The sequence below is a fragment of the Anguilla anguilla genome, chromosome 7 (assembly GCF_013347855.1).
Source record: "Anguilla anguilla isolate fAngAng1 chromosome 7, fAngAng1.pri, whole genome shotgun sequence".
NCBI classification, from domain to species: Eukaryota; Metazoa; Chordata; class Actinopteri; order Anguilliformes; family Anguillidae; genus Anguilla; species Anguilla anguilla.
Window position 1 is genome coordinate 34,571,890 of NC_049207.1, and position 25,560 is coordinate 34,597,449.

At 41.5% G+C, this 25,560-nt stretch overlaps 1 protein-coding gene across 1 annotated transcript; it reads right to left on the reverse strand.

Annotated features, from left to right (window-relative positions):
- Positions 1–9,882: 9,882 nt before the first annotated feature.
- LOC118232337 lies at positions 9,883–24,793 on the reverse strand. Its single transcript, XM_035427244.1, has 7 exons — positions 24,733–24,793; positions 12,212–12,324; positions 11,725–12,003; positions 11,440–11,582; positions 11,285–11,328; positions 11,113–11,128; positions 9,883–10,595 (listed from the first exon to the last, which is right to left on the reverse strand). Exons 2-7 carry the CDS (start codon positions 12,320–12,322, stop codon positions 10,592–10,594), a joined length of 597 nt encoding a protein of 198 aa, XP_035283135.1. The 5' UTR covers positions 12,323–12,324; positions 24,733–24,793; the 3' UTR covers positions 9,883–10,591.
- Between the last annotated feature and the right edge of the window lie 767 nt (positions 24,794–25,560).

Consider the following 25,560-nt stretch of genomic DNA (forward strand, 5'->3'; position numbering starts at 1 on the left):
AGTTTATACTCTCACCTACTGAATAAATGAATTGTCAATCAAGCTAGACTGTACTAAAAAGGGCGACGACGCCGTAAACAACAGGTGTAGTATTAAACACAGCTATTTTGGAAGGTACCCAGGCATCACACATGCGCGTATATTTCCCAAACGGATTGTCCAAGACAATATATGACCACCCAGTTTCAAAAGGGACATCTCTATGCGTAAAACCAATGGTAAGGTTGTATATTTATTCAATATTTAGTCCCAGATATTGACTGTAGAATGACATGGTATCATTTTTTAAAACTTTTTCTCATTTATTTCGTTATTCAGTGAGCAGCGTTTTCACTGCTGTATAGGCATATCTTAGCGCTATTGTCGGGTTTATCTTGTTGCTATGAGGGAATATGATTTTTTAGTGGTGAAAGAATATTTTTATGAATGCCAAGATAGACAATATTGTCCATTATGTCAAGGGTGGGGGGTGATTTCTAGATGAGACTGTAGGGAGGGGGAGCGTGTTAAATGAACGACCAGAGCGACAATGGTGGCACTGCGAAACTCCGTATTCGGCATAGTTGTTGTGTATCGTCTACTAATGAAACTAAAACAATGCGTTTCTGTTTTTAAATCATACTTTGGTTGCAGTAGCACCGAATGGCTGAGTTTAGTAATCTCGACACGCCGGCGTGCTGACCACTAGGGGCTTTGCGCTAGGAGGTTAAATATTGCTTTTGACCTTTAACCCATCCATATCAAGGTTCAAGCCTTATCAAGAGTTAAGGTCCCATATGTCATTTTGCCAGTATGACTTTTTGATAACCGTATTCACATTATCAATCACTCAATCAATCAAATTTTATTTATGTAGTGTATTTCACAGCAATTGTCACAATACACTTCACAGCCAACCCTGGCCTAGACCCCCACAGGGCAAGCCTAAAGAAACAGTGCCAAGGAAAAACTCCCTGTGGCAGATGGGAAGAAACCTCAGAAGGAGCCAGGCTCAAGTGGAAACCCATCCTCCTCTGGTCGGCTCAGGGTGTAGATTGGTGACTAACATGGTCAGTCAGTCAATGTTTACATTGTTCATATTGCGGCTCAGATAATGGGCAGGGCTGGGTGGCAGTGGTGGGAGAGCAGCAGGTGGCGACGGATGTGGGCAGGGTGGAGGCAACGACGAAAGAGGGGCTGGACCGCAGTGGTGGGGGAGTCCAGATGACAGCACTTGAAATTTGGGGCAAGAGCCCCACCGGCAGCGTGGGGAAGAAAGTAGAAATTGCGATTAGGGAATGTGCAATAGAACAGACAGTGAGTAAAGTGACAGTGGTATGAATTGGGGATTACAATCACAATTGGGGCCCTGCCAGGAATAGTCTGTTGATGCATAGCTACTAGGACAGGGATCGAGAGTCCATTCAGTCATGTGGGGGGGGACAACCATACCTGCCTATCAAGAACCAGCCCATGTAAAGTGGGGTCACAGCTGATTGACAGGTGACAGTAAGGAAAGGATGCCACCCCACAATGCTCTATGGCTACAGACTTCGCCCAGCCAGTCTCCAGACTATAACTGATTATAAGCCTGAGCATAAAGGTGCCTTTTTAATTTAGATTTAAATATTGAGACCTTGTGGGCTTATAAGGTAAGAGCAGGTTAGTTATGTACACTGGTGCACGGCCATGCAGAGCTTTAAAGGTCAGGAGCAAAACCTTGAAATCTATCCTATGCTTAATGGGTAGCCAGTGAAGCAACGCTAGCACTGGGGTAATGTGCTCACAGTTCTTAGTTCTGGTCAAGATACGAGCAGCTGCATTCTGCACAAGCTAGAGACTCTTTAACAAGTTATTAGTGCAGCCGGATAGCAGGGCATTACAGCAATCTAGCCTAGAAATAACAAAAGCATGGATCAATTTCTCTGCGTTCCCCACTGACAGGAAATGCCTGATTTTCGCTATGTTTGCGTAACTGACAGGAAGCAATTATGGATGTTTTTTTATATGCGTGTCAAAGGTTAAATCAGGATCAATGGTAACACCAAGGTCTTTAACAATCATATCTGGTTCCGCCAAACAACCATCACAGTTTAGGGTAAGAGTAGACATTTTCTCCCTTAATATTTTGGGACCTAAAACCAACATTTTGGTCTTATTTGAGTTCAAGAGCAGAAAATTAGAAAGCATCCAAACCTTGATATCTAAAATACAGGCCTCTAACCATGAAAGCGGCAGTGCTTCACCAGGTTTTATTTAAAAATATATCTGTGTATTGTCCGAATAACAGTGGAACTCTATGCCATGTGCCCGGATAAAATTTCCAAGTGGTAGCATATATAGTGAGAAGTGTACTGGTCCTAGCACTGATCCTTGTGGAATACCAGATTTCGTTGCTGAGTAGCTGTGCCCGGTTGCATAAAACACCTTAAGTTTTTCCGTTTAATTACCTAAGGGGATCTTGTAAGTGCATTGCATAAAACTCCTCAAATGTTTTCCTTAGGTAAGGGTAATTCTTAAGTATTGTACTGTATATTGGCTTATCGCCTTACGGTAAAAAAAGGGGAATCCCCACGTTACCATGGAGATGGCTCGGATGTCCCTGGTTGAGGTTACATTAAACAGACTCACTACTGCTACTGTATCTCTAATTAAACTAAGGGAAATCGTTGTTAAGGTGTTTTATGCAACACTTAACGGATTTTAAGGGATTACTTAAGGGAAAACGCAATACTTAAGGGAATTCTTAAGGGTTTTCATCATTTCACTTAAGGAATCTAAATAACACTTAAAGGTTTTTTTACGCAACACCCTTAAGTTTAAAGGAAAACTTAAGGGGAAATTTCACTTAAGGTGTTTTATGAAACCGGGCACAGCCAATCAGACACAAATACACAAGTGCACACATACACACAGTTTCCTTATTGGCCAATCAGGAAAGGGGGCGGGGCTAAGCTTCATGGTGTGTGAGTGTGTGGCTGTGTCCCAAACCGCATACTTCCATGCTCCGAGTGCGCATAGCGAGCATGCCTCCATCTTGGAGTCCAAACCAAGCGGCCAAAACCAGACTTCGTTTTTGAAGCTCATTTCCTGGTGTTGTAGTTCCTGGTTGCTCACTAGCGCCACTACGGATGGCTCCAGTATAGGTGTTTTCATATCCGGTTTCCATGTAAGTCTACGGTACAAATGCGATCAAAATACAAAGTCAATCATTTTTTCTCACAAGAACAAATAGTCATAATAGGTGTATTTTATTCGTCTTATGACTGTCCATGGGTCGATTTCATGATTTATTGGGTCATTTGGGCACAGTGCCAATATTTGTTCTGGACCAATGAGGTACATCTTGCGTCACTTCCGGATTACTGCGGAGGACTGAGCTACAGTAGGGGCTACAATCTGTGGTCACTGGGGTGGGAGGTGGCGTCTCTTGGCCTTGACATTGCGGCTCCGACCACGGTCCACCTGTGCGAAGTCAGAAAATGCAGGCATCCCATTTTGTAGTGGTTTCATTATAGCGTGTGCTATTTACAGCTGCACTAGACGACCATAAAATAATCCTCCTCTGAAGTTTTGCGGTAGCCGAGTCATTTTTACTACTTCCTTTAGCCCACTTAACCAAATAATTAGTTGGCAGAAAGCGTAATCAGCTAACGCTTATTTGCTATATGTGGTAGTCCAGTAGCCTATGCTAAAACAGTTCGCAACTTCGGCTACCAAGCCATTTGACTAGCTAGCTAACCCTAACCGGCAAATATTCCATCTGTCAAACGTGTTTGACGGCTTGTCAGTCGTGTATATTCCGTAAATGTCTACCTGGGCTAGGCTGCACGAATGTGACAAAGCTAGAAGCTAGCAAGAAAATAATAATAATTAGAAATTCAATGTACATTATTTTTGTCTTTATGCAACAGGTGGAAAACTTGCTCTTCAAAGTGCGTTGTCATATTTACACGCCTGTAGATCAGTTATTAAAATACTTGGTAGATTTGTTAATTACCGCTGACAGTGTTAATTTTTATTCGGTAAAAAGTGACTTGCGAACGATCGGTCAGCTAGCGTCACCCAGCAAGTAAACACCACAAACGGCGATGGAGTAGTAGCAGTTAATGGCTCATTAACTGACTGGCGAAAACCTACGACGATAACTTGCTTGGTTAACAGCAGGTCTACCAGACAGTTATATGAAAATTAGCCTAGTCAAATCACTAGTAGTCTACACATCTCTGATTGATTGACCATCAGTGCAGTCAATGTTCTTCCCCTGTAGTTCATATTGCTAATGCGTGAGCTAACCACGGATAGCTTACCTAGCTCACTGGCAAGCTGATATGCTAGCTAAGCATATTCGTTTTGCCGTGAAACATAAATTGAAGATAACGGAACATAATTGTATTATTAATGTCATACATATAACGTGATTACATGACACAGTACAGTCACGGATGGAAATTAAACTCCGTAAACATTTGATCATATATTTTAAAACATAACGGCAGACAGTCAGCTAGCCTCAAGTTCGTTCTGCAATCGTTCGTTTAGGTTGATGGGCTTTCCGCACCGGACTGTCAATCACATTGTAAAAATCACAAGACCGTTTAACTCTATGGTTTTGGCTCCAAATCTAGAACATGGCCGCGCCCGCCATTGAGCTTCAAAACGTGTTTTACAGACCCACGGAGAGGCAATGGGTGACGTCACAGTAGCTTTGTCCATATTTTTTACAGTCTCTGGTCTGTATCTGTGTCTGTCTGCATGTAGCTACCAAGTGAGTGCAATGTGTGCCTGTATCTTTAAGAGCCTTGAACAGCCTGTTAATGAGCCACACCTGTGGTGGAATGTTGACCCTTGTGACATCGTCAGCTGGAGAGGCAGCTGCTGTTCAGCTGCTACAGGGCATTGTGATGTCACAAGTGTCAACATTCCACCATTCATTTGCTATGGGGCAAAATTGCCTACCAAAAGTCACATTTTTCAAAAACCATGCACCGAAACTTTCCACAAAGTAATAGCACACCATTCCCGATGAAGCCGCTTCATTTGACATATTGCACGTACATGTGGTGCGAAAACTCTGGGAGGAGTAGCGGTCCAAAAAATGGGTGGAATAATACAGTTGAAGTCGGAAGTTTACATACACTTAGGTTGAAGTCATTAAAACTCATTTTTAACCACTTTGGTGCGAAAAGTGCAAATCAATCCCAGAACAACAACAAAGGACCTTCTGAAGATGCTGGAAGGAACACGTACAAAAGTATCTATATCCACAGTAAAACGAGTCCTGTATCGACATAACCTGAAAGGCTGCTCAGCAAGGAAGAAGCCACTACTCCAAAACCGCCAAAAAAACGCCAGACTACAGCAACTGCACATGGGGACAAAGATCTCGGCTGCTAATTTTTCCAGGGCCCGGCCCACGGGGGTCCCGCCGGTCCTGTCCGGCTGCCCAGCCGGGTTCCCTGCGGCTGGGGTCGGTGTTCCTGTCCCCTGACCAGCCCAGACTGCAGGGGGGTCTGCCTGCTCCGCCCCGCACCCAGGAGAAGCCTTCTGCTCTGCCTCACGTCCAGCAGGAGCCGCCTGCTCGGCCCGCCGTTCCGCAGGAGCTGCCTGCTCGGCCCGCCGTTCCGCAGGAGCAGCCTGCTCGGCCCATCGTTCCGCAGGAGCTGCCTGCTCGGGCCGCCGTTCCGCAGGAGCTTTCTGCTCGGCCCGCCGTTCCACAGGAGCTGCCTGCTCCACCTGTTGTCCCGGAGGGGCCGCCCCCTGCTCCGCCCGTTGTCCCGGAGGGGCCGCCGCCGCCGCCAGGGCCGCCGCCGCCGCCAGGGCCTCCGCCGCCGCCAGGGCCTCCGCCGCCTGCTCCGCCCGTTGTCCCGGAGGGACCGCCGCAGCCTACTCCGCCCGTTGTCCTGGAGGGTCCGCCGCGGCCTACGCCGCCCGTTGTCCTGGAGGGGCCGCCGCAGCCTGCTCGGGCCGCCGCAGCCTGCTCCGCCCGCTGTCCCGCAAGCAAAGCCTCCTGCTCTGCCCAGCGCCCAGGAGAGGCCTGCCACTCTGCCCAGCTCCCAGGAGGGGCCTGCTATGCCCAGCTTCCAGCGGGGGCCGCCTGCTACACCTGCTGTCCAGCGGGGGCCGCCTGCCTTGCCCCCTAGTGTTACCGCGCCCCCTAGTGCTCCCGAGCCGTCGCGGTCCCAGCCCAGGGCCCAGAGACCCCAGCCATCCAGCATCCCTGGAGCCTTTCCGCAGCCACGCCTGGGAGGGCGTTCCCCCCTGGGGATGGGGTCAGTCCTTTCCCCTAACGGTTCACCTGCCCCCTTATCTGTTTGTCTGCCTGCCTGCCTGTCTGCATGTCTGCCCGCGTGTTTGTCGGCCAGTGTGTTGGCCTGTCTGTCTGCCCCCCTGGCCGTCGGCCCGTCGGCTAGTGTGTTTACCCGCCTGTCTACCTGTCTGTCTGTATGTCAGTCTGCCTGTCTATTGTCTTGTCTGCCCATCTGTCAGTCCATGTGCCAGTTTTTGGGTTCCCCCCTCTCCTTCCCTGTCTGTCTGTCCCTTTGTGTGTGTCTGTTGGTCTAGCTGTGAGCCTCTCCGCCTGCTTGTCACTCTGTCTGTCCCATTATTAAGTCTCCTCGTCTTGTTTATATGTCCGTGTCTGTCCATTCTGTGTTTTTTGTCCAGTACAGTCTACTCTCTATGAGTCTGGTGTCTGTGAGTCAGGTGTCTATGCTGAGTCTGGTTTCTGTTTCTGTTCAGTTTAGTGTTCTGTCAGCGTTCAGTTCTGTGTCCTGTCTCTGTCAGTCTGTTCCCTGCCTGTGTCAGTCTGTTCCCAAATACACATTTCAAATAATAAATACGACATTGAGAAAAAACGAAACAAAAGACGAAATATCAACTCGCGACCTGCGTGCTGCTCGCAGAGTAGCCTACCGTATTATTTATTCAGACACTGGCATATAAGAAAATTTTCGGTTACGCTGACCCATAAAACACTATTCCAAAAGCAACGTCAGACATGTTATACATCATTAGAAAGCTTATACTCTCTCCTACTGAATAAATGCATTGTCAATCAAGCCAAATTGTACTAAAAAGGGCGACAACGCCGTAAGCAACAGGTGTGGTATTACCCACAGCTATTTTTGAAGGCAGCCGACCCAGGCGTCACAAATTCGCCTATATTACACAAACGGATTATCCAAGACAATATATGACCACTCAGTCGCAAAAGGGACATCTCTACGCGTAAAACCAATGGTAAGATTGTATATTTATTCAATGTTTAGTCCCAGATATTGACTGTAGAATGACATGGTATAATTTTTAAATTTGTCTCGTTTATTTCGTTATTCAGTGAGCAGCATTTTCACTGCTGTATTGGCATATTTTAGGGCTAACGTCGGGTTTATCTTGTTGCTACGGAATATTACATTACATTACAGGCATTTGGCAGACGCTCTTATCCAGAGCGACGTACAACAAAGTGTATAATTATAATCAGGAACAAGTGTGTCGAAAACCCTAGAGAGAAGTACCGTTCCAAGTGCAGGGAACAACCGCATAGTTCAACTTGGAACTTGTAGGTTAAACTGATTAACACTAACACAAACAAGAACAGCAACAACGCAGTCTATGCAAAAATACAAGCAATAGTTAAGACGAGTGCATTAACTAAGTCACCTACGAAACAACTACCTAGTTAGAACCCTAAGCTTACAGTCAATTTAGAGATTAAATTGAGAATACGATTTCTCTCAGCATAATGACGGATTCAAAGACTAAACGAACTGACCCGATATTGTCTTCAAATGGATCCATGCCAAAGAAAAGTAATCATTCATCCTCTCAAAAAGCTTTTACTAACAAACTTTTAGTAGCAAAAAAAGAAATATCAACTCGCCACCCTTGCTACCTGCGCTCGGAGTACCGTTTTAATTATTTAGACATTGGCAGACTACAGCATAAATTGCGTCTTTTGTTTATATTCAATATTAGAAATTGCAGCGAGAAACTGCAGCTGTAGACACAAGACAGTTTGTTATGTTATGGTAACAACGGAACAAAGCGGACTATACATGTATTGCCATCATTGTTTATTATACCAGCGTGTTTGCGCGCGTGTGCACAGAAACTCAAAACCTACCGATAAAATGGTTTAGCTATTTCTCAGCATAATGACAGATTTAAAGACTAAACAAACTCACCCGATACTGTCTTCAAATGGATCCATGCCAAAGAAAAGTATTCATCCTCTCAAAAAGCTTTTACTAACAAACGTTTGGTAGCCTAGCATGCATTCTGGCTGGCACTGTCTTCCATTGCTTCCCCGACGTTCAGACCCTCCCCCACTGATAAAAACTGGATCCTACGGTGTCGGATTACTTGCGTCGCCATGGATGTCGCTTGCCGTAAAGAAGTTTACTAGATGTCGTAACACTTAGATTTGGAGCTCCAGCTCTTCCGCACCCCACCTAATAATAAAGTCCAAATGTCGGGCAAACAATATGGCGGACATACGTGGTCCCAATGGCAAAGTTGTAGAGCACATTTAGATGCATCGGTCGATGAGGTTTTGTGTTGATCTGACTTATGGTGTGGGAGTTATGACCTTTTAAAGTATGACCCTTTGTTATAGCGCCACCATTTGGCCGACATAGGTGATTTGTAGTGCCTAAGTAGTGGGGGGCCATAGGAACCCACGTACCAAATTTGGTTGGTCTACAATTTATGGTTGCTGAGCCTCAGACATTTTAGTGGAGAAAAATAATAAGAATAATTAAAGCCGCTAGCGGAGTTGGGAGGGGTCCAAGCATTGGCACCATCGCGCCCCCTATGGAGCGATTTTAAAATGGCTTTTTCCTCATGATCATATACCTTCACCCAACATATCTACTGAATATCATGATGATTGTATAAAATATTGATGACTTATGGCCAATTTTGTGCTAAGAGACGCTGCCGGATGACTTAGTTGCGTCGCCATAGATGTGTCCTGGCCGCTTCCCGTAAAGGCCTTTACTATGTCGTAACGCTTAGATGGGATGTGGTAACACTTAGTTGGCATGTCGTAACACATATGTGGCCCGGCGTGTATGTACAGCTGCAGCGCTTCCATGCCGCAACTAAAAAAGGTGTCACACTAGGGTTGTCACGATACCAAAATTTTGACTTTGATACCGATACCAGGTTTAGTATCACAATAATTGATACTGAAACGATACTGATTCAATACTCGGTACCTAACGATACTGAAATTACCTTAATACATCAGAAACGTAATGTCCACAAGGGTTGATCTCATTTTCGAATTCACAATTTGAGTAGTGGGGGGCCATAGAAACCCACCTGCCAAATTTGGTTACTCTAGGACTTATGGTTGCTGAGTCTGAGAAACTTTGAGCAAAGAAAAATAAGAATAATCCTAACAGAGACAATAGGGTTTCAGCAGCTTTGCTGTTTGGAGCCCTAATATGAACTAGATATATAGAGTATAGATGGCAGTAATATTGATTCCCTTTGCAGATGAGGTAGCATTTTCGTAAGACAATGTGAGAATGGTAAAGATGTAGTGATTTTTAGTCCAAGAAGTCCAGTTAATGTCGTTAAGGATAATTGCATATTTAAATGTATTATTTAATGTAACCAGTAATAGGAGAAAAGTAATTGTTTATTTGAAAGTGTTTTGGAAAATGACACAGAAAAGACTGGGAATCGCAAATAAAATGGCAAGTGATGAGAAAAACACCAAGTAAAAATGTATGCAAATAAAAAATGTGAAAAGACAAATGAAAATCATGAACAAAATGGCAAGAGATCAGAAAACACCAAGTGAAAATCTATGGAAATAAAACATGTAAAAAGGAAAATCACAAAGAAAAAAGGCAAGAGGTCACAAAAAGATTAAGTACATTTTTTAAATTGTAATATAAATAAAGAAAAAAATACAGAGTAAAATCATAAGGAAAATGGCAAGAGGACAAAAACGCAAAGGGAAAATAAATGTAAATGTAATATACAAAATAACGCACATGGGCCATCCAATTATTGGTCATCTCCTGTATGCCCCTCTCCACAGAATGAGATTGTATTTTTAGCGGTAGCTGACTGGGGGGAGGAGGCACACGCTTTTTAAAATGAGTTATGAAATAATACCATATAAGGTGGGGCACTGGAAATATTTGAATTGGGAAGTACTTTGTGAGAAAGAAATAACAGAATATATACAGTTCCATGGCTTCAAGTTGTGTCAAACAAATAAGGGAATATATACAGTGGTCTATAGCTTTAATTTGTGTGAAAGAACTGGAAAACATATACAGTGAGTGCTCAATTGGTAGAGTTTGTGAAATAACGGGAAAATATACAGTGCTCCACTGGCAACAGTTTGTGTAAAATAAATGGGAAAATATACAGTGAGTGCTGCATTGCTACACTTTAAGTGACTGCTGCACAGCCTACTTGTTGCAAAGTGTGCACTGTTTGTTTCAACATCTTATTTTACGGGGCTTTGTGGAAAAATATTCCAATGCACATCATATGGGAAGGCGTCAGGATGGGGTCCATTTATGGAGATGCTGAAGTAGGCAGCCAGGTGTTGTTCCTTGAAGCTGGTTTCGGAGGTCTGTTTTCACCTGAGGATAAGGGAAGGAAAAAAGGAAAACCAGAAAGTGCAGTAATATAAAGAAAATGCATAATTATTTTTTGTGCTTTTCAAAGTGATGCTCTTACCCTGTTCATCGTCAAGAAATCATGTTGACAGTTCATACTGGAAATGGGGATAAGTAGTGCAATGTATTTACAGAATATAGTGTTGTTTCCCCAAAGATGGTATTTGTTGATATAATTGTGGTGCATATTGATTTTCTATTTTCAAAATGTATCCCAACATTTCTTCATGATTAGAAGAAATTTTGGGATAGCGCTTCCGATATTGCTTGTGTTGAAAGTGCTATGACTGAAACAGGGATAGATGTAGTCACTTGCCACATTTGTCCAAAATGTAAACAAGTCAGGCAGTTTTCACGGGAGAGGAAAATTTTATGACAGCGTGCTAACCTTGACAAGCCAGCTGTATTGTAATGTTAAGTTATATCTATCCGGCCGAAGGGTAACATAGGACGTATGTGTCAAAGATGCGTTCCATCCTACCCCCGCTGAGAATTTGCTGTAAACACAAGTTGATGTTAGGAGTTAATTACGTTGAATACTTATGGCTTACTTTTTAGAAAACATAATTGAACAGTTCTACAAAGTGTATACATCAGCACAAACAGGATGCTGTATGAAGTGTTCCAAATGAAGTCCGCAAGGAGAGGCATACCTTTGTCATCACTTAGGTGTACCAAATCCTGACACCACAGATGCCTTAAACAAAAGGTAATGACAATAATAATTAAGTCCCAGAGAAACATGCATAAGAATGTACTATGTACTCCAAAAACAGTGATGTTGTATCCACAACTTCTTGGAACATACCTTTTGGATGGCTGGAAAATATCATTTGTTGAGAAGTACCGCACCCCCATCTTTGCTGCAACTCTGTGATATTCCTGCTTTAGCAGAAGCTGGTATTCCAGTGTTGCATGTACATGTCGTATGGGGAAATCCACCACAAACACCTACAAATAACAAATTGCTATTAGCATTAAAACAAAACCTACTTAATTTCTGTGACTATTACTATTTCCTTTGTGAACACATAACATTTTACTGAAGGACATTATTGCCTTTGTCTCAGTGTGTTTATGATTTCACACATACCTTGTTTGGCCAGTGTTGCAATGCAACACTGAGGAGAGTCCCAAAGGCCCTGGCAGCCTCCTCAATAGTGCGACTTGAGGTCATGTTGTTCCCTGGAGCAAGCAGGCACACTGCATCCGGAGTACGTGGAGTATCACCAAGATGGGAGATCTCCAAACGCAACGCTGTTGCATCTCCTCCAGGTGTGGCCATAAAACCAAAGGACAGTCGACCCTCTGGCATGTTCACAACTCCATCAGCAAAAGATCCGAGATGTGAATCGCCAACAACGAACACAAACTACATAAAGAAAAGACAAATCAAACATGTTACTACATAAGGGAAAAGATAAATCAAACATGTTAATAAATACGCTAATGAATGTTGTTACAAAACCAAGTGATGTAACAACCTTGCATGTATCCAATTATATTGTATGACATGCTATACAGTACACAACATAGTATTAGATGCTATAGACTACATAAGGCACTTTTGCATACATCACCTCTTTCTCATTGGTGTGACAATTGTCAGGAAACACAGTCTTGTGCTGATGCCCAGTGATGTCTGACACAGGCCATTGGCGGACTTTATGACGTGAGCCACACCCTGCCATGGCTTAACAGGAAGAACTATATTAACTTGATGCCACATAAAAAAACATAGCATTACTGCTGCTACTTGTTGTTTGCACATCAAAGTCATTCACACATGGTACAATGTTACACGTTCACACTGTGATGATATGTTTGCCATGAACATGAAGGGCACTTAGTCCTTCCATTCATCTGATAATGTGCATTACAGCTTTTTTTAAAAATAAAGAGCAAACAACAACTTTCACCACTTAGCGCACATGCCAAATCTGGCCAATCCTTGGCCATTTAGGGGGTACCCTATTTAAAGCTTTGTAACCCCAGATGTGAACACCACAGACACTTGAAAAATGGCTTAAATGAAGGAAGACATTTGTACCATTTACAATACTAGCTTAGATTACTTTATATTCATAATTTTGAATGAAATAAAGTGCCACAAATGCAACTGTCTAGGCAAAAAATCTAAAATGAGTTTGCTGTTTTTCAGTCCGCAAAGAAATACTGGGAGATTGCATATATGCAGCAGGTTAAAGTATACCAAAAACTTCTTGATCACAAGTTCATAAAATGTAAGGGGATATGTAGAATTACTGCAGGGTTGGGTCCGTTTTGGCCGACCGGTCCAATGTACGAGCTTAAACCGGTTGATTTTATGCAAACCGACTGAACTGGCATTTGTCATTATGAGATGTTCTGGCAAATTAAAAAGTAGCCTACATCAGCAACCTGTGCCGATGGCGCTAAATCCAACTTGTATTGCATTAGTAATAAGCAATATGAGAACGTGATTAACGTAATATTATGTTTGTTTATAAACGGAGCCACTAGCGTCTGAGTGCAAAAAAAAAACATTGACAGGCTGTGCGCAATTTAGTGCCGAGGCCGGCAACAAGGAGATCAAGTTTCATTATACAACGGCTTGGCTGAATACTCGATTCTGATTGGTCCAAGGGTGGGCATTATTTCTCAGTAAAGGGACACCTCGGCCTTTTAACAGAAAATCAATGCGCTACAAAATCCAGAATTCTAAATGTTTAAACAGCAACATTATTCTTTCGCTTTTTAATTGTTGTTATATCCCCTCAATGTCCAATTTCACAATTGATTGCAACATTGAATCACATTTGTAGTTACTGTTGCTAGCTTTAAAAATCGGAATCGTCCCTTATTTGGACAGCAGAATAGGCGTACCGCATTTAACTCATGGCTACAGAGGCATTTTCATCCGTATGTTTGTGAACGATTGCGTTTATAGTAACCGCTGTTTTGAATACAATTCAATAGTTAGCTAGCTAGCTAGCCGGGATAACAAGCATGTCGTGAGACCATTCTGACCTAAAACCAAGAATTTTAATATTGGCTACGTGACGCAAACCTATCATAAAGCTAGCTGGCATTCAAAGCCCGTTTCAGAGGGTCTTAGAAAAACACCATGTCTACACTGCGCGACCACACCATTTAAAAAAGCAAGACAGTGCTAGGGAGATTAATTTGATTGACTTGTGGTTTCATGCAGTTTTATTAAATAATGTAATGACAAAAATGACCAAAATTGGCCCTAATTGTATGGTATAAAACGAGATGGAACTGTTTTTTCTTGATAGAATCATTGTTTTCATAGAATTAACGACCAGAGGTTTTTTGTTAACAACGGTGGAAATAGAAACCAACCAGAGTTTTTGAATAACAACGGTCCAAATAGAAATACCAACCAGAGTTTTGCTTGACAACGGTAAAGCCGCTACACTCTCATTCATGCGCTCTCATTATGTTCCACTCGGGAGCGGCTGAGTCACGTTCGGTGATTCGGTATTACCGGTCCAATCCGGTATTTGGCTTAATATGAAATCGGTTAGAAAATTTTTACATTTTACATTTTTCCAACCCTAATTACTACAGATCTAAGATGCAAAAACTAAGCAGTGTACCCAGCGTCTCCAAATCTACCCAAAATGGCTGAATTATGCATTGCTGTAGCCTAAATCACAACAAATTCACATATTTCACTACAAATCAACTGTTTTTACTGAAGCAACTCACTGTACATCATTTTCAAGTGGTAATTACAAGCTTTCTGTCAGTACAGTGGTCTAAAATAGCTAGGGGTCCAGAAACAAATCCAAAATCTGTCCAAAAAGGAATATAATGCCTTTTGACCATTGTAAAGCATATACATGAGCATGAAGGTTTAAGATGAAACATTGATATCAGATTTAAACATAATGCACAAATATTGTCACACAATGCTGCAGAGTACCTAAATGTGTAATAATGAACTATTGTATGTATTTCTATACTTTGTACTCTTGTATGTTTTTTTGTATGGGGATGGGACGATATGAAAACAAACGGTCCACCACATTTTGGCCATGTTCCAACACTGTCGTCATCACTGTTGTATGCGTCACAACGATTACACTACTATCGCTTACATTACAGTGTGAAATATCCACATTATGTAATACCACTAACCTACTTAAACACACTCAATTTCAAAAATAAGGCATATACCCGAAAGCAGTGATACTTATATAGCAATGATGTGTTCAGTAGATAGAGACAGATACGGTAAATCAATGACAGTTCTATCCGCTTCGGTTTTCTCCAGAAAACAATGTCAGATAGGTGTATCAGCAAACATATCGCTTAGCTATGCCCCGAATATTGCCCGGCAATATCATTGACAAAAGTTTCGTTAGGTGTAGCATCTTTACTGCTACCACAGAGTGAATGTGTAAGTGAATGCGATAAGAAAATTGTCGGTTACGCTGACCTATAAAACGCTATTCTAAAAGCAAAATTAGTTAAGTTATACATCGTTAGAAAGCTTATGCTCTCACCTAGTGAAGACATAAATTGTCAATCGTCCAGACTGTACTAAAAAAGGGGACAACACCGTAAAGAACACGTGTGGCATTAAGCACAGCTATTTTGGAAGGTACCCAGGCATCACAAATGCGCGTATATTTCACAAACGGATTGTCAATATATTAGACCACACAGAATCAAAAGGGACATCTCTATGCGTAAAACCAATGATAAGGTTGTATATCCATACAATATTTAGTCGCAGATATTGACTGTAGAATGACATGGTATAATTTCGTAAAACGTTGTCTCGTTAAATTTGCATGAATTATTGCGATCTCACAATCGCGATTTCCTGGGGGGGCTAAAAAGTGGCACCGAAACAAGGCACCGAAATTTGCGTAGTGATTTGGTCCGGTCCGTGCTGACTATACAGCAACTGGTGCCATTAAGGTACTGGTTTTCGGTACTCAACCCTAGTTAAAAGTGATAAGACTTGTATCTGAACAGATTTGCCCTGACCAGAACAACAAACATGATATAACAGGCCAATATACAGATTGCAACAGTTTTATATATACTCTGAAACACATTCATTATGTTTTTATGTGAACATTCACTTTGATGCCTTGACATCCGAGGCGACTAAATGCATTCACATTCCACAAATAACCGTTAACAACATTTATAGCACTTTTTGGTCATTTGTGTTTGTTCTAATACTGTAGCTTATTCTTCTGCCTAGTTGGCTTTGCAGAGGTTAGGTCAGAATAGTGTTCACGGTGTGAACTAAACTGTGTTTTTGGCTAGAAATAGCTGTACAAAATAAGTATTCTATCTTGTTGAACCTGTGTTTTGTAGTTGTCCATGACCACGAAATGCACTTTTTGCAGCGGCTGCCAAATAAATGTAATGTAATGTAATATAGCAGAAAACATGCACACGTCATAAAGATTTTGCTGTTGAATTGATTAATTCGACTCTCGTCATTTCCATATAATCGCAAAAGTACAAGAATAAATAGAATGAAAAATAAAAATTTTGTAATTAATACTGCAGTCGTATACCCACCGTTTGCTCTCATGTTTTAGATTCCTTCAAACTTACTGCTAGCGGAGCAGCTAAATACTTGAGTGCAGTAAAATTATGGCAGTTTGAAAACGCAAAAGGGACGATTACTAGAATTAACCTGTTATTTTACCCTAACAAAAAGTGCGGAAGGCGATTTTTCTCAGTTTGCTTTTACTGTATCCCCAAAGTAGCCTAAATTACGCAGAACTACCGCATACCTCACATAACTGTGTCAAACGTTTTGAGTCAGTTATAAGGGGCTAAGAAACAAAATCCGGATGGAAATATTCAGCAACCGAATTAAAGCGTTTGCATGTTTTGCTACGTAATATGCTGTCCGAGCACGAATGCTTAATATTTTATAAAAACAGACAGGTGGATTACACTGTTGGGCGCAATATATTTATTTGCCTCCGGGCGGCAACGTAATGATACGTGTGGACGGGGCCTAGCAGCCAAGTTAACGTTAACCGACTATTTTATATGATCTGAAAGAGTACATTGGCCAACGGTGCAAAGGTAGCTGCATAAACAGTTGATTACAGTGAATTTTTGCACATTCGTTGCAAAACACGTAGCCAAGGTAGGAAGCTATTCGCCAAACAATGAAGACGACAAACTTACCCCAGGCCTGGTTTGTCAATGCTGGTCTTCAATTAAAACTGGTCGTTTATTAACGTGTCGATTCCAGTTGCCTTAATGAACAAATGTTTTGATATAAATTCGACTATCAATGTTTATTATTTGCTTTTTAATTCAACGATGAGAGATATAATGGTTTCACAAGGAAAACTACCTCAAACGAAGGCGCTTGCTAAGTAGCTACCCAAAAGTGAAATGGCGGGCAGGAAGCCTTTGGGGTTTTATCAACGCTGAGAATGCTGGGATTTTTCCCAGAGGCCACTGACTAGCAAACTAGGAAAAGGTAGAAGCTGATTGTAGAAATAATCTTCACGCACTTCATCCTATAGATGTCCTCAAATCGTCTCCATTCCAGTCATAGCTACCTAGCTATGGGATGTCCTCACCTCTGCAACGTTATTTGTCGTCGTCCGTGTGTCCATACATCTGTACTAGCTCATTCAATGTACGTTTGTAAATATATTCATATTCTTGTGCTTTTATCTGTAGGCATATGTATTGTATGCTATGTATGTCCCTATGTGCCCCCCCCCCGCACCGTTTGGTGAAGCCGAAGCACTCCTTTCGTTTACATATGTGTCTGCACATTGTGTTAATGACAATAAGATTGCATTTGTCCCAGATTTCTTTTGAATCGTATGACTCTGTTCTCCAAACTGTGTAAATGTCTGATGCTTTTTCTCAGGGTATCGATTTAACATAACTGGATGCCCAAATGTATTCACTCACATTTCTCCCCTTTTGAGGCGCTGGCAATTAAAAATGCTAAGCGATGTCAAAACCTATAGCCTAACTATGAAGCTATTATATAGTCTATGCTACTGCATACTATCTTTTCTTCAACATCATTCCGATACTTTTATTTGTTTCATTCATGGGGAAGGCATACGTTTGTGGAAAGCAATGCACGCGCATTTACGCAGATACCCGCCGTTGCCTTTCACATTATTTTACATCTACCAATATGCTTTGGTTATACTTTTCTGAGTAGTAGCTGTCTATATCTCGGTTTTTCCCCCACATATGATTCGTGCAGATAACATAGAAGCGTGAGATATGCTTGTATCCACCGACATTGTGCGCATGAGAACTACAGTCTCTTTATGTGTAAATGTGTGAACATTTCCAGCCTATTTGTTGTGTGTGGCTGCTTGTCTCTGAGAATAATGTGAGGACAAGCATTGGATTGTTCATCCTGCGTCCTAATGTATATTGGCCCTGTTGTTTTAAAGACATATGAATGCAGCCATTGGCCTCCTCCTCATCTTCATCATCACACGATTGTCAATATGAGTGGGCGCTTTTCATGCAAAGTGGTTCATTGCATGTGAATGCATGAACGCGCCAGATCTCCGCTCCACAGGACAGCCATTCACACGTCTGGCCGCTCCGGAGGACAGGCTCGAAATTGCCACCATTTTGGTCGCATATGCTCCCGAAATTTAATCTGTGCGACCTCGAAATATAATTGGGAGCATGTGTGCCAGTGCAAATAATTGTTCTGGTGCGCTTTTTTTTTTTTTTTTTCTTTTTCCAGTCGAACGTCTCTTTCTCTGTACATTCGCTAGTTAGTACAGTCAGTATGTACCTTGTGAGCTGATGGTGACCCTTCTAACCAATCGTGAGCTTGACATTCTTACCTTTAATGCTAATTTTAAATTGGTTAATATTAGCCTTCAATCACTCCACTGTCACGCGACACAGAGAGCTAACGTGTTAACTAATGTTACCTGAAGACAAAAGTTTATGTTCAATTTATTAGCGTTATCGAAAACTGAAAACTTGAAGCGAACATTTTTTTTTGAAACGTTAACGTAATGTTTTGTGTAGCGAGCCGGTTAAAACAGCTAATTTCTCAGATGCAGTTTACTGGCGGTTGATTTAATTAGCGGTATTAATGTGACGAGAAGCGCCTTGTCGTTTGAATGCATAACATGCAATTCCTTGAAGAGTCGACACATTTTAGGCGTGACAGTTTAACTGTTACTTGTAAACCGTACTGTTATATTGTAGTTTTTTATAAATAAAAAAACTATTGCATATATCGTTGGTGTTCCTTACATTTTGGTGGGTGCTCCTAACTTTTTGAAGTTGGGAGCACCAGTGCTACCAAGTTAAAAAGTTAATTTCGAGCCCCCTATTATTGAAGCTGCACTTCCCTGGCATATTGTCGGCACAGTAGGGCCTACGTTTACTAACTGCTACATTAGCAGAAGCGTGCCTGTTGGGCGTGCCTGTAAACAGACTGAGCCAGACCGAATGAACTTCTCACACCACCAAAATACCGCTAAGGTTACGTGCCAATTTACGTTTTATTACTATACGTACTATTTTTATGATTGGATTAATTAGTAATTATATTTTATGCAACTTTAGCTATATTTCCATTACTTTTCCAAAACTTTTCAACAAATATTATTCTCCATAACTTTTCCAGGGCCTGGAAATTGCATTTTAAATTTCAATGACTTTTCCAGGTTTTTCATGACCGTACAAACCCTGAAGCTTTTACTTTGAGTGAACAAACTTTGAGTAGCCTAGCATACACTCTGGCTGGCACTGTCTTCCATTGTTTCCCCGAAGTTCAGACCCTCCCCTCACTGATAAAAACTAGACCCTACGGTGTCGAATTACTTGCGTCGCCATGGATGTCGCTTGCCGTAAAGAAGTTTACTAGATGTCGTAACACTTAGATTTGGAGATCCAGCTCTTCCGCACCCCACCTAATAATAAAGTCCAAATGGCGGGAAAACAATACGGCGGACATACGTGGTCCCAATGGCAAAGTTGTAGAGCACATTTATATGCATCGGTCGATGAAGTTTTGTGTTGATCTAACTTATGGTGTGGGAGTTATGGCCTTTTACGCGTTACCCTTTGTTATAGCGCCACCATCTGGCCGACGTAAGTGATGTTTAGTGCCTGAGTAGTGGGGGGCCATAGGAACCCACCTGCCAAATTTGGTTGCTCCAGGACTTATGGTTGCTGAGCCTCAGACACTTTTAGCGGAGAAAAATAATAATAAGAATAATCCTAACAGATACAATAGGGTTCCACCAGCTTCGCTGCTTGGACCCCTAATTAAAGCCGCAAGCGGCGTTGGGAGGGGTCCAAGCATTGGCACCATCGCGCCCCCTATGGAGCGATTTTAAAATGGCTTTTTCCTCATGATCATATGACTTCACCCAACATATCTACTGAATATCATGATGACTGTATAAAATATTGATGACTTATGGCCAATTTTGTGCTAAGAGACGCTGTCGGATTACTTAGTTGTGTCACTATAGATGTGTCCTGGCCACTTCCCGTAAAGGCCTTTATTATGTCGAAACACTTAGATGGCATGTCGTAACACTTAGATGGTCCGGCGTGTATGCACAACTGCAGTGTTTCTGCGCCGCAACTAAAAAAGGCGTCACACTAGTGTTGTCACGATACCAAAATTTTGACTTTGATACTGATACCAGGTTTAGTATTACGATACTCAATACTGAAATGATACTTGAAACTTAAACGATGCTAAATCGATATTCGGTACCTAACGATACTGAAATTACCTTAATAGATGAGAAACGCAATGTCCACAAGGGTTGACCTCATTTTCGAATTCATGGTTTATTAACAACCTGGTTCATTAACAACCTTTAAGTTGAAGCCTCTTCAACATATTAATATGCATAGGCCTATAGTGTTACAACACTGAACAATAGAAAAATATGTTAAATATATTTCAAAAATTAAACAGTTGTAAAGTGAATAATCTTTAAAACAGGTCTTTCACCTTTAAATAGATTTAAAAACAACATATTTTAATAACAATACAGCATCTATCTATAATAAAATATTTCCAAATTGGAACACCTATTGCTACTGAAGTGAACGGAGTCAAAGCTTGCGCTGTATCAAGGAGCTGAGTGCACAAGCGCAAGTCATCTCACTTGGCAACCTTAGTTGCTACTGCCTTCTAGCGAAGATTCTGACAAATTACACTTTTCATCCTCTCAATCAGTAAAGCGGGAGACAATTTTCCCTGGCTTTTACATTTGACTCAAAACTACCGAACGTCGGAATATTCTAATACCGAACCGTTTCTTTTTTTTTTTTTAAGTACCGAGAAATTGCTGAAGTTTTGGTATACCGTGCAACACTACGTCAGACACACATTCCAATCCATTGCTCAGCTTAGCAGAAAATGGACATTTCAGAGCGCCACAGAGACAGATAGAATAATAACACATAAATACACATTTCAAATAATAAATACGACATTGAGAAAAAACGAAAAAAAAAAACAAATATCAACTCGCGATCTGCGTACTAGGCGCAAAGTAGCCTACCGTTTTATTTATTTAGATATTGGCTGATAAGAAAAAATTTGGTTACGCTGACCTATAAAACGCTATTCCAAAAGCAAAATCAGACATGTTATACATCGTTAGAAAGCTTATACTCTCACCTACGGAATAAATGAGTTGTCAATCAAGCCAAATTGCACTAAAAAGGGCGACAACGCCGTAAGCAACAAGTGTGGTATTACGCACAGCTATTTATGAAGATAGCCGACCCAGGCGTGACAGATGCGCCTATTTTTCACAAACGGATTGTCCAAGACAATATATGACCACTCATTCGCAAAAGGGACATCTCTAGGCGTAAAAACGATGGTAAGATTGTATATTTATTAAATGTTTAGTCCCAGATATTGACTGTAGAATGACATGGTATAATAAAAAAAAAAATTTTGTCTCGTTTATTTCGTTATTCAGTGAGCAGCGTTTTCACTGCAGTATTGGCATATTTTAGGGCTAATGTCGGGTTTATCTTGTTGCTACGAAATATTGCATTACATTACAGGCATTTGGCAGACGCTCTTATCCAGAGCGACGTACAACAAAATGTATAACCATAACCAGGAACAAGTGTGTCGAAAACCCTAGAGGGCAGTAGCCTATCGTTCCAAGTGCAGGGAACAACCGCATAGTTCAACTTGGACCCTGTAGGTTAAACTGATTAACACTAACACAAACAAGAACAGCAACAACGCAGTCTATGCAAAAATACAAGCAATAGTTAAGACGAGTGCATTAACTAAGTCACCTACGAAATAGCTAACTAGTTACAACCCGAACCTTACAGTCAATTTAGAGATTACATTGAGAATACGATTTCTCTCAGCATAATGACGGATTTAAAGAGTAAACGAACTCACCCGTTATTGTCGTCAAATGGATCCATGTCAAAGAAAAGTAATGATTCATCCTCTCAATGCTTTACCGTAGCATATTATTTATTTAGACATTGGCAGAGTACAGCATAAATTGCGTCTTTTGTGAATATTCAATGTTAGAAATTGCAGCGAGAAACTGCAGCTGTAGACACAAGATAGTCTGTTATGTTATGGTAGCAACGGAACGAAGCGGACTATATATGTATTACCGTCATTGTTTTATTATACCAGCGTGTTTTCGCACATGTGCACAGAAACTCAGAACCTATCAATAAAATGGTTTAGCTATTTCTCAGCATAATGACAGATTCAAAGACTAAACGAACTCACCCGATACTGTCTTCAAATGGATCCATGCCAAAGAAAAGTAATTATTCATCCTCTCAGAAAGCTTTTACTAACAAACTTTTGGTAGCCTATCCTAGCATGCACTCTGGGTGGCACTGTCTTCCAAGGCTTACCCGAGGGTCAGACCGTCCCCTCACTGATAAAAACTAGACCATACGGTGTCGGATTACTTGCGTCGCCATGGATGTCGCTTGCCGTAAAGAAGTTTACTAGATGTCGTAACCGTTTAGATTTGGAGCCACAGCTCTTCCGCACCCCACCTAATAACAACGACCAAATGGCGGGCAAATAATATGGCGGACATAGGTGGTCCCAATAGCAAAGTTGTAGAGCACATTCAGATGCATCGGTCGATGAAGTTTTGTGTTGATCTGACTTATGGTGTGGGAGTTATGACCTTTTAAACATGACCCTTTGTTATAGTGCCACCATCTGGCCGACATAGGTGATTTTTAGTGCCTGAGTAGTGGGGGGCCATAGGAACCCACCTACCAAATTTGGTTAGTGTACAACTTATGGTTGCTGAGCCTGAGACATTTTAGCAGAGAAAGCTTCCACGCCCCAAGGAAAAGTCAAAATGGCGGCCATAGGTGTTGTAGAGCACGTTGTAAGTTGTAGAGCACGTTCAGATGCATAGGTCGATGAAGTTTTGTGTTGATCTAACTCATGGTGTGGGAGTTATGGCCTTTTACGCAAAACCCTTTGTTATAGCGCCACCATCTAGGATTATTAGGGGTCCACCAGCTTCGCTGCTTGGACCCCTAATAATCCTAACAGATACAATAGGGTTCCACCAGCTTCGCTGCTTGGACCCCTAATAATAATAATAATCCTAACAGATACAATAGGGTTCCACCAGCTTCGCTGCTTGGACCCCTAATAATAATCCTAACAGATACAATAGGGTTCCACCAGCTTTGCTGCTTGGACCCCTAATAATCCTAACAGATACAATAGGGTTCCACCAGCTTCGCTGCTTGGACCCCTAATAATCCTAACAGATACAATAGGGTTCCACCAGCTTCGCTGCTTGGACCCCTAATAATAATAATCCTAACAGATAAAATTGGGTTCCACCAGCTTCGCTGCTTGGACCCCTAATAATCCTAACAGATACAATAGGGTTCCACCAGCTTCACTGCTTGGACCCATAATAATAATAATCCTAACAGATAGAATAGGGTTCCACCAGCTTCGCTGCTTGGACCCCTAATAATCCTAACAGATACAATAGGGTTCCACCAGCTTCACTGCTTGGACCCCTAATAATAATAATCCTAACAGATAGAATAGGGTTCCACCAGCATCGCTGCTTGGACCCCTAATAGTAATAATCCTAACAGATACAATAGGGTTCCACCAGCTTCGCTGCTTGGACCCCTAATAATAATCCTAACAGGTACAATAGGGTTCCACCAGCTTCGCTGCTTTGACCCTTAATAATCCTAACAAATACAATAGGGTTCCAGCAGCTTCGCTGCTTGGACCTCTATACATAATCCTAATAGATCCAATAGGGTTCCACCAGCTTCACTGCTTGGACCCCTAATAATAATAATCCTAACAGATACAATAGGGTTCCACCAACTTCGCTGCTTGGACCCATAATAATAATCCTAACAGATACAATAGGGTTCCACCAGCTTCGCTGCTTGGACCCCTAATAAGATCTTTGTCCACATAGAACAAATCTTTGAGGTTTAATTTAAATGCATTAAAAATGGCTGCAAAAATAAAAGTGTTCCATTTATATTTTTGCTCAGTGTATAAAAATAAAATTGTGACTGGTCTGCACTTGTCCCTGTAACTATAAGTAGAGAGGTCGAATGTTCTGCTCGCAATGTACTCCCAGTGGGCGTTCCACACACAAACATAAAACAAAATTGGCATTTGGGCTCACTTTAATAGGTCATTGAACACAAAGAAATATACAAAATTAGAGTAGATAAAGCCATTCAATTCTTTCAAAAGTGCACTGACAGTTCATTAATGTTACTTTTTTACTTTTTACATCTGAAATTATTATTATTAGCAGTGCCTACTCTTAACGCTTCACCAAAATCAATGGGGTCATAAGAAATCTAACCACTTCCCATACCAAAAAGAAATATATTGGCATATGTTTCCATATATCCATAATATATGTGCACTATATGAAAGTATATGTTCATTCCTGTTCAAATATATTTCTTATATTCAGAATATACAGAACATATATTTGAATATATGCTGAAAATATGTCACAGTATATTTTGGTTAGAAATATATGGACAAGAATATATGCATAAATATATGTCACAGTACATTTTGGTTAAGAAATACACTCACCGGCCACTTCATCAGGTACTTGCTAGTACCGGGTGTGGTCTTCTGCTGCTGTTACCCATCTGCTTCAAGGTTTGACGTGTTGTGCGTTCAGAGATGCTCTTCTGCATACCTCGTTTGTAACAAGTGGCTATTTGAGTTACTGTTGCCTTTCTATCAGCTCAAACCAGTCTGGCCATTCTCCTCTGACCTTTGCCATCAACAAGGCATTTTCACCCAGAGAACTGCCCCTCACTGGATATTTTCTCTTTTTCGGACCATTCTCTGTAAACCCTAGAGATGGTTGTGCATGAAAATCTGAGTAGATCAGCAGTTTCCAAAATACTCAAACCAGCCCGTCTGGCACCACTGACCATGCCACGTTCAAAGTCACTTAAATCACCTTTCTTCCCCATTCTGATGCTTGGTTTGAACTTCAGCAGATCGTCTTGACCATGTCTACATGCCTAAATGCACTGAGTTGCTGCCAAGTGATTGGCATGAGATATTTGTGTTAACAAGCAGTTGAACAGTTGTACCTAATGAAGTGGCCGGTGAGTGTATATGGACAAAAATATGCAATGGTTCAATTAGCCTACACTCCTAGCTATGAAATGTACACTAAAATGAATGTATGTGGCATGTTTTGGCCAAGTACTTGTGCTTGAATAGCTATTGTCTATTTGATTCTGTGGGTCAAGGAAACCCTGGACATCCTTATGGAAGTTAGGTCCCCTGCAAATGAGGAATAGTTAAGTTTCACTAATTTATCACAATGGCAGACAATTAAAAATCCATTCTAATCATAGGTTTCACTACGCACCTGCGTACAGTTATAATCATATCTAATTA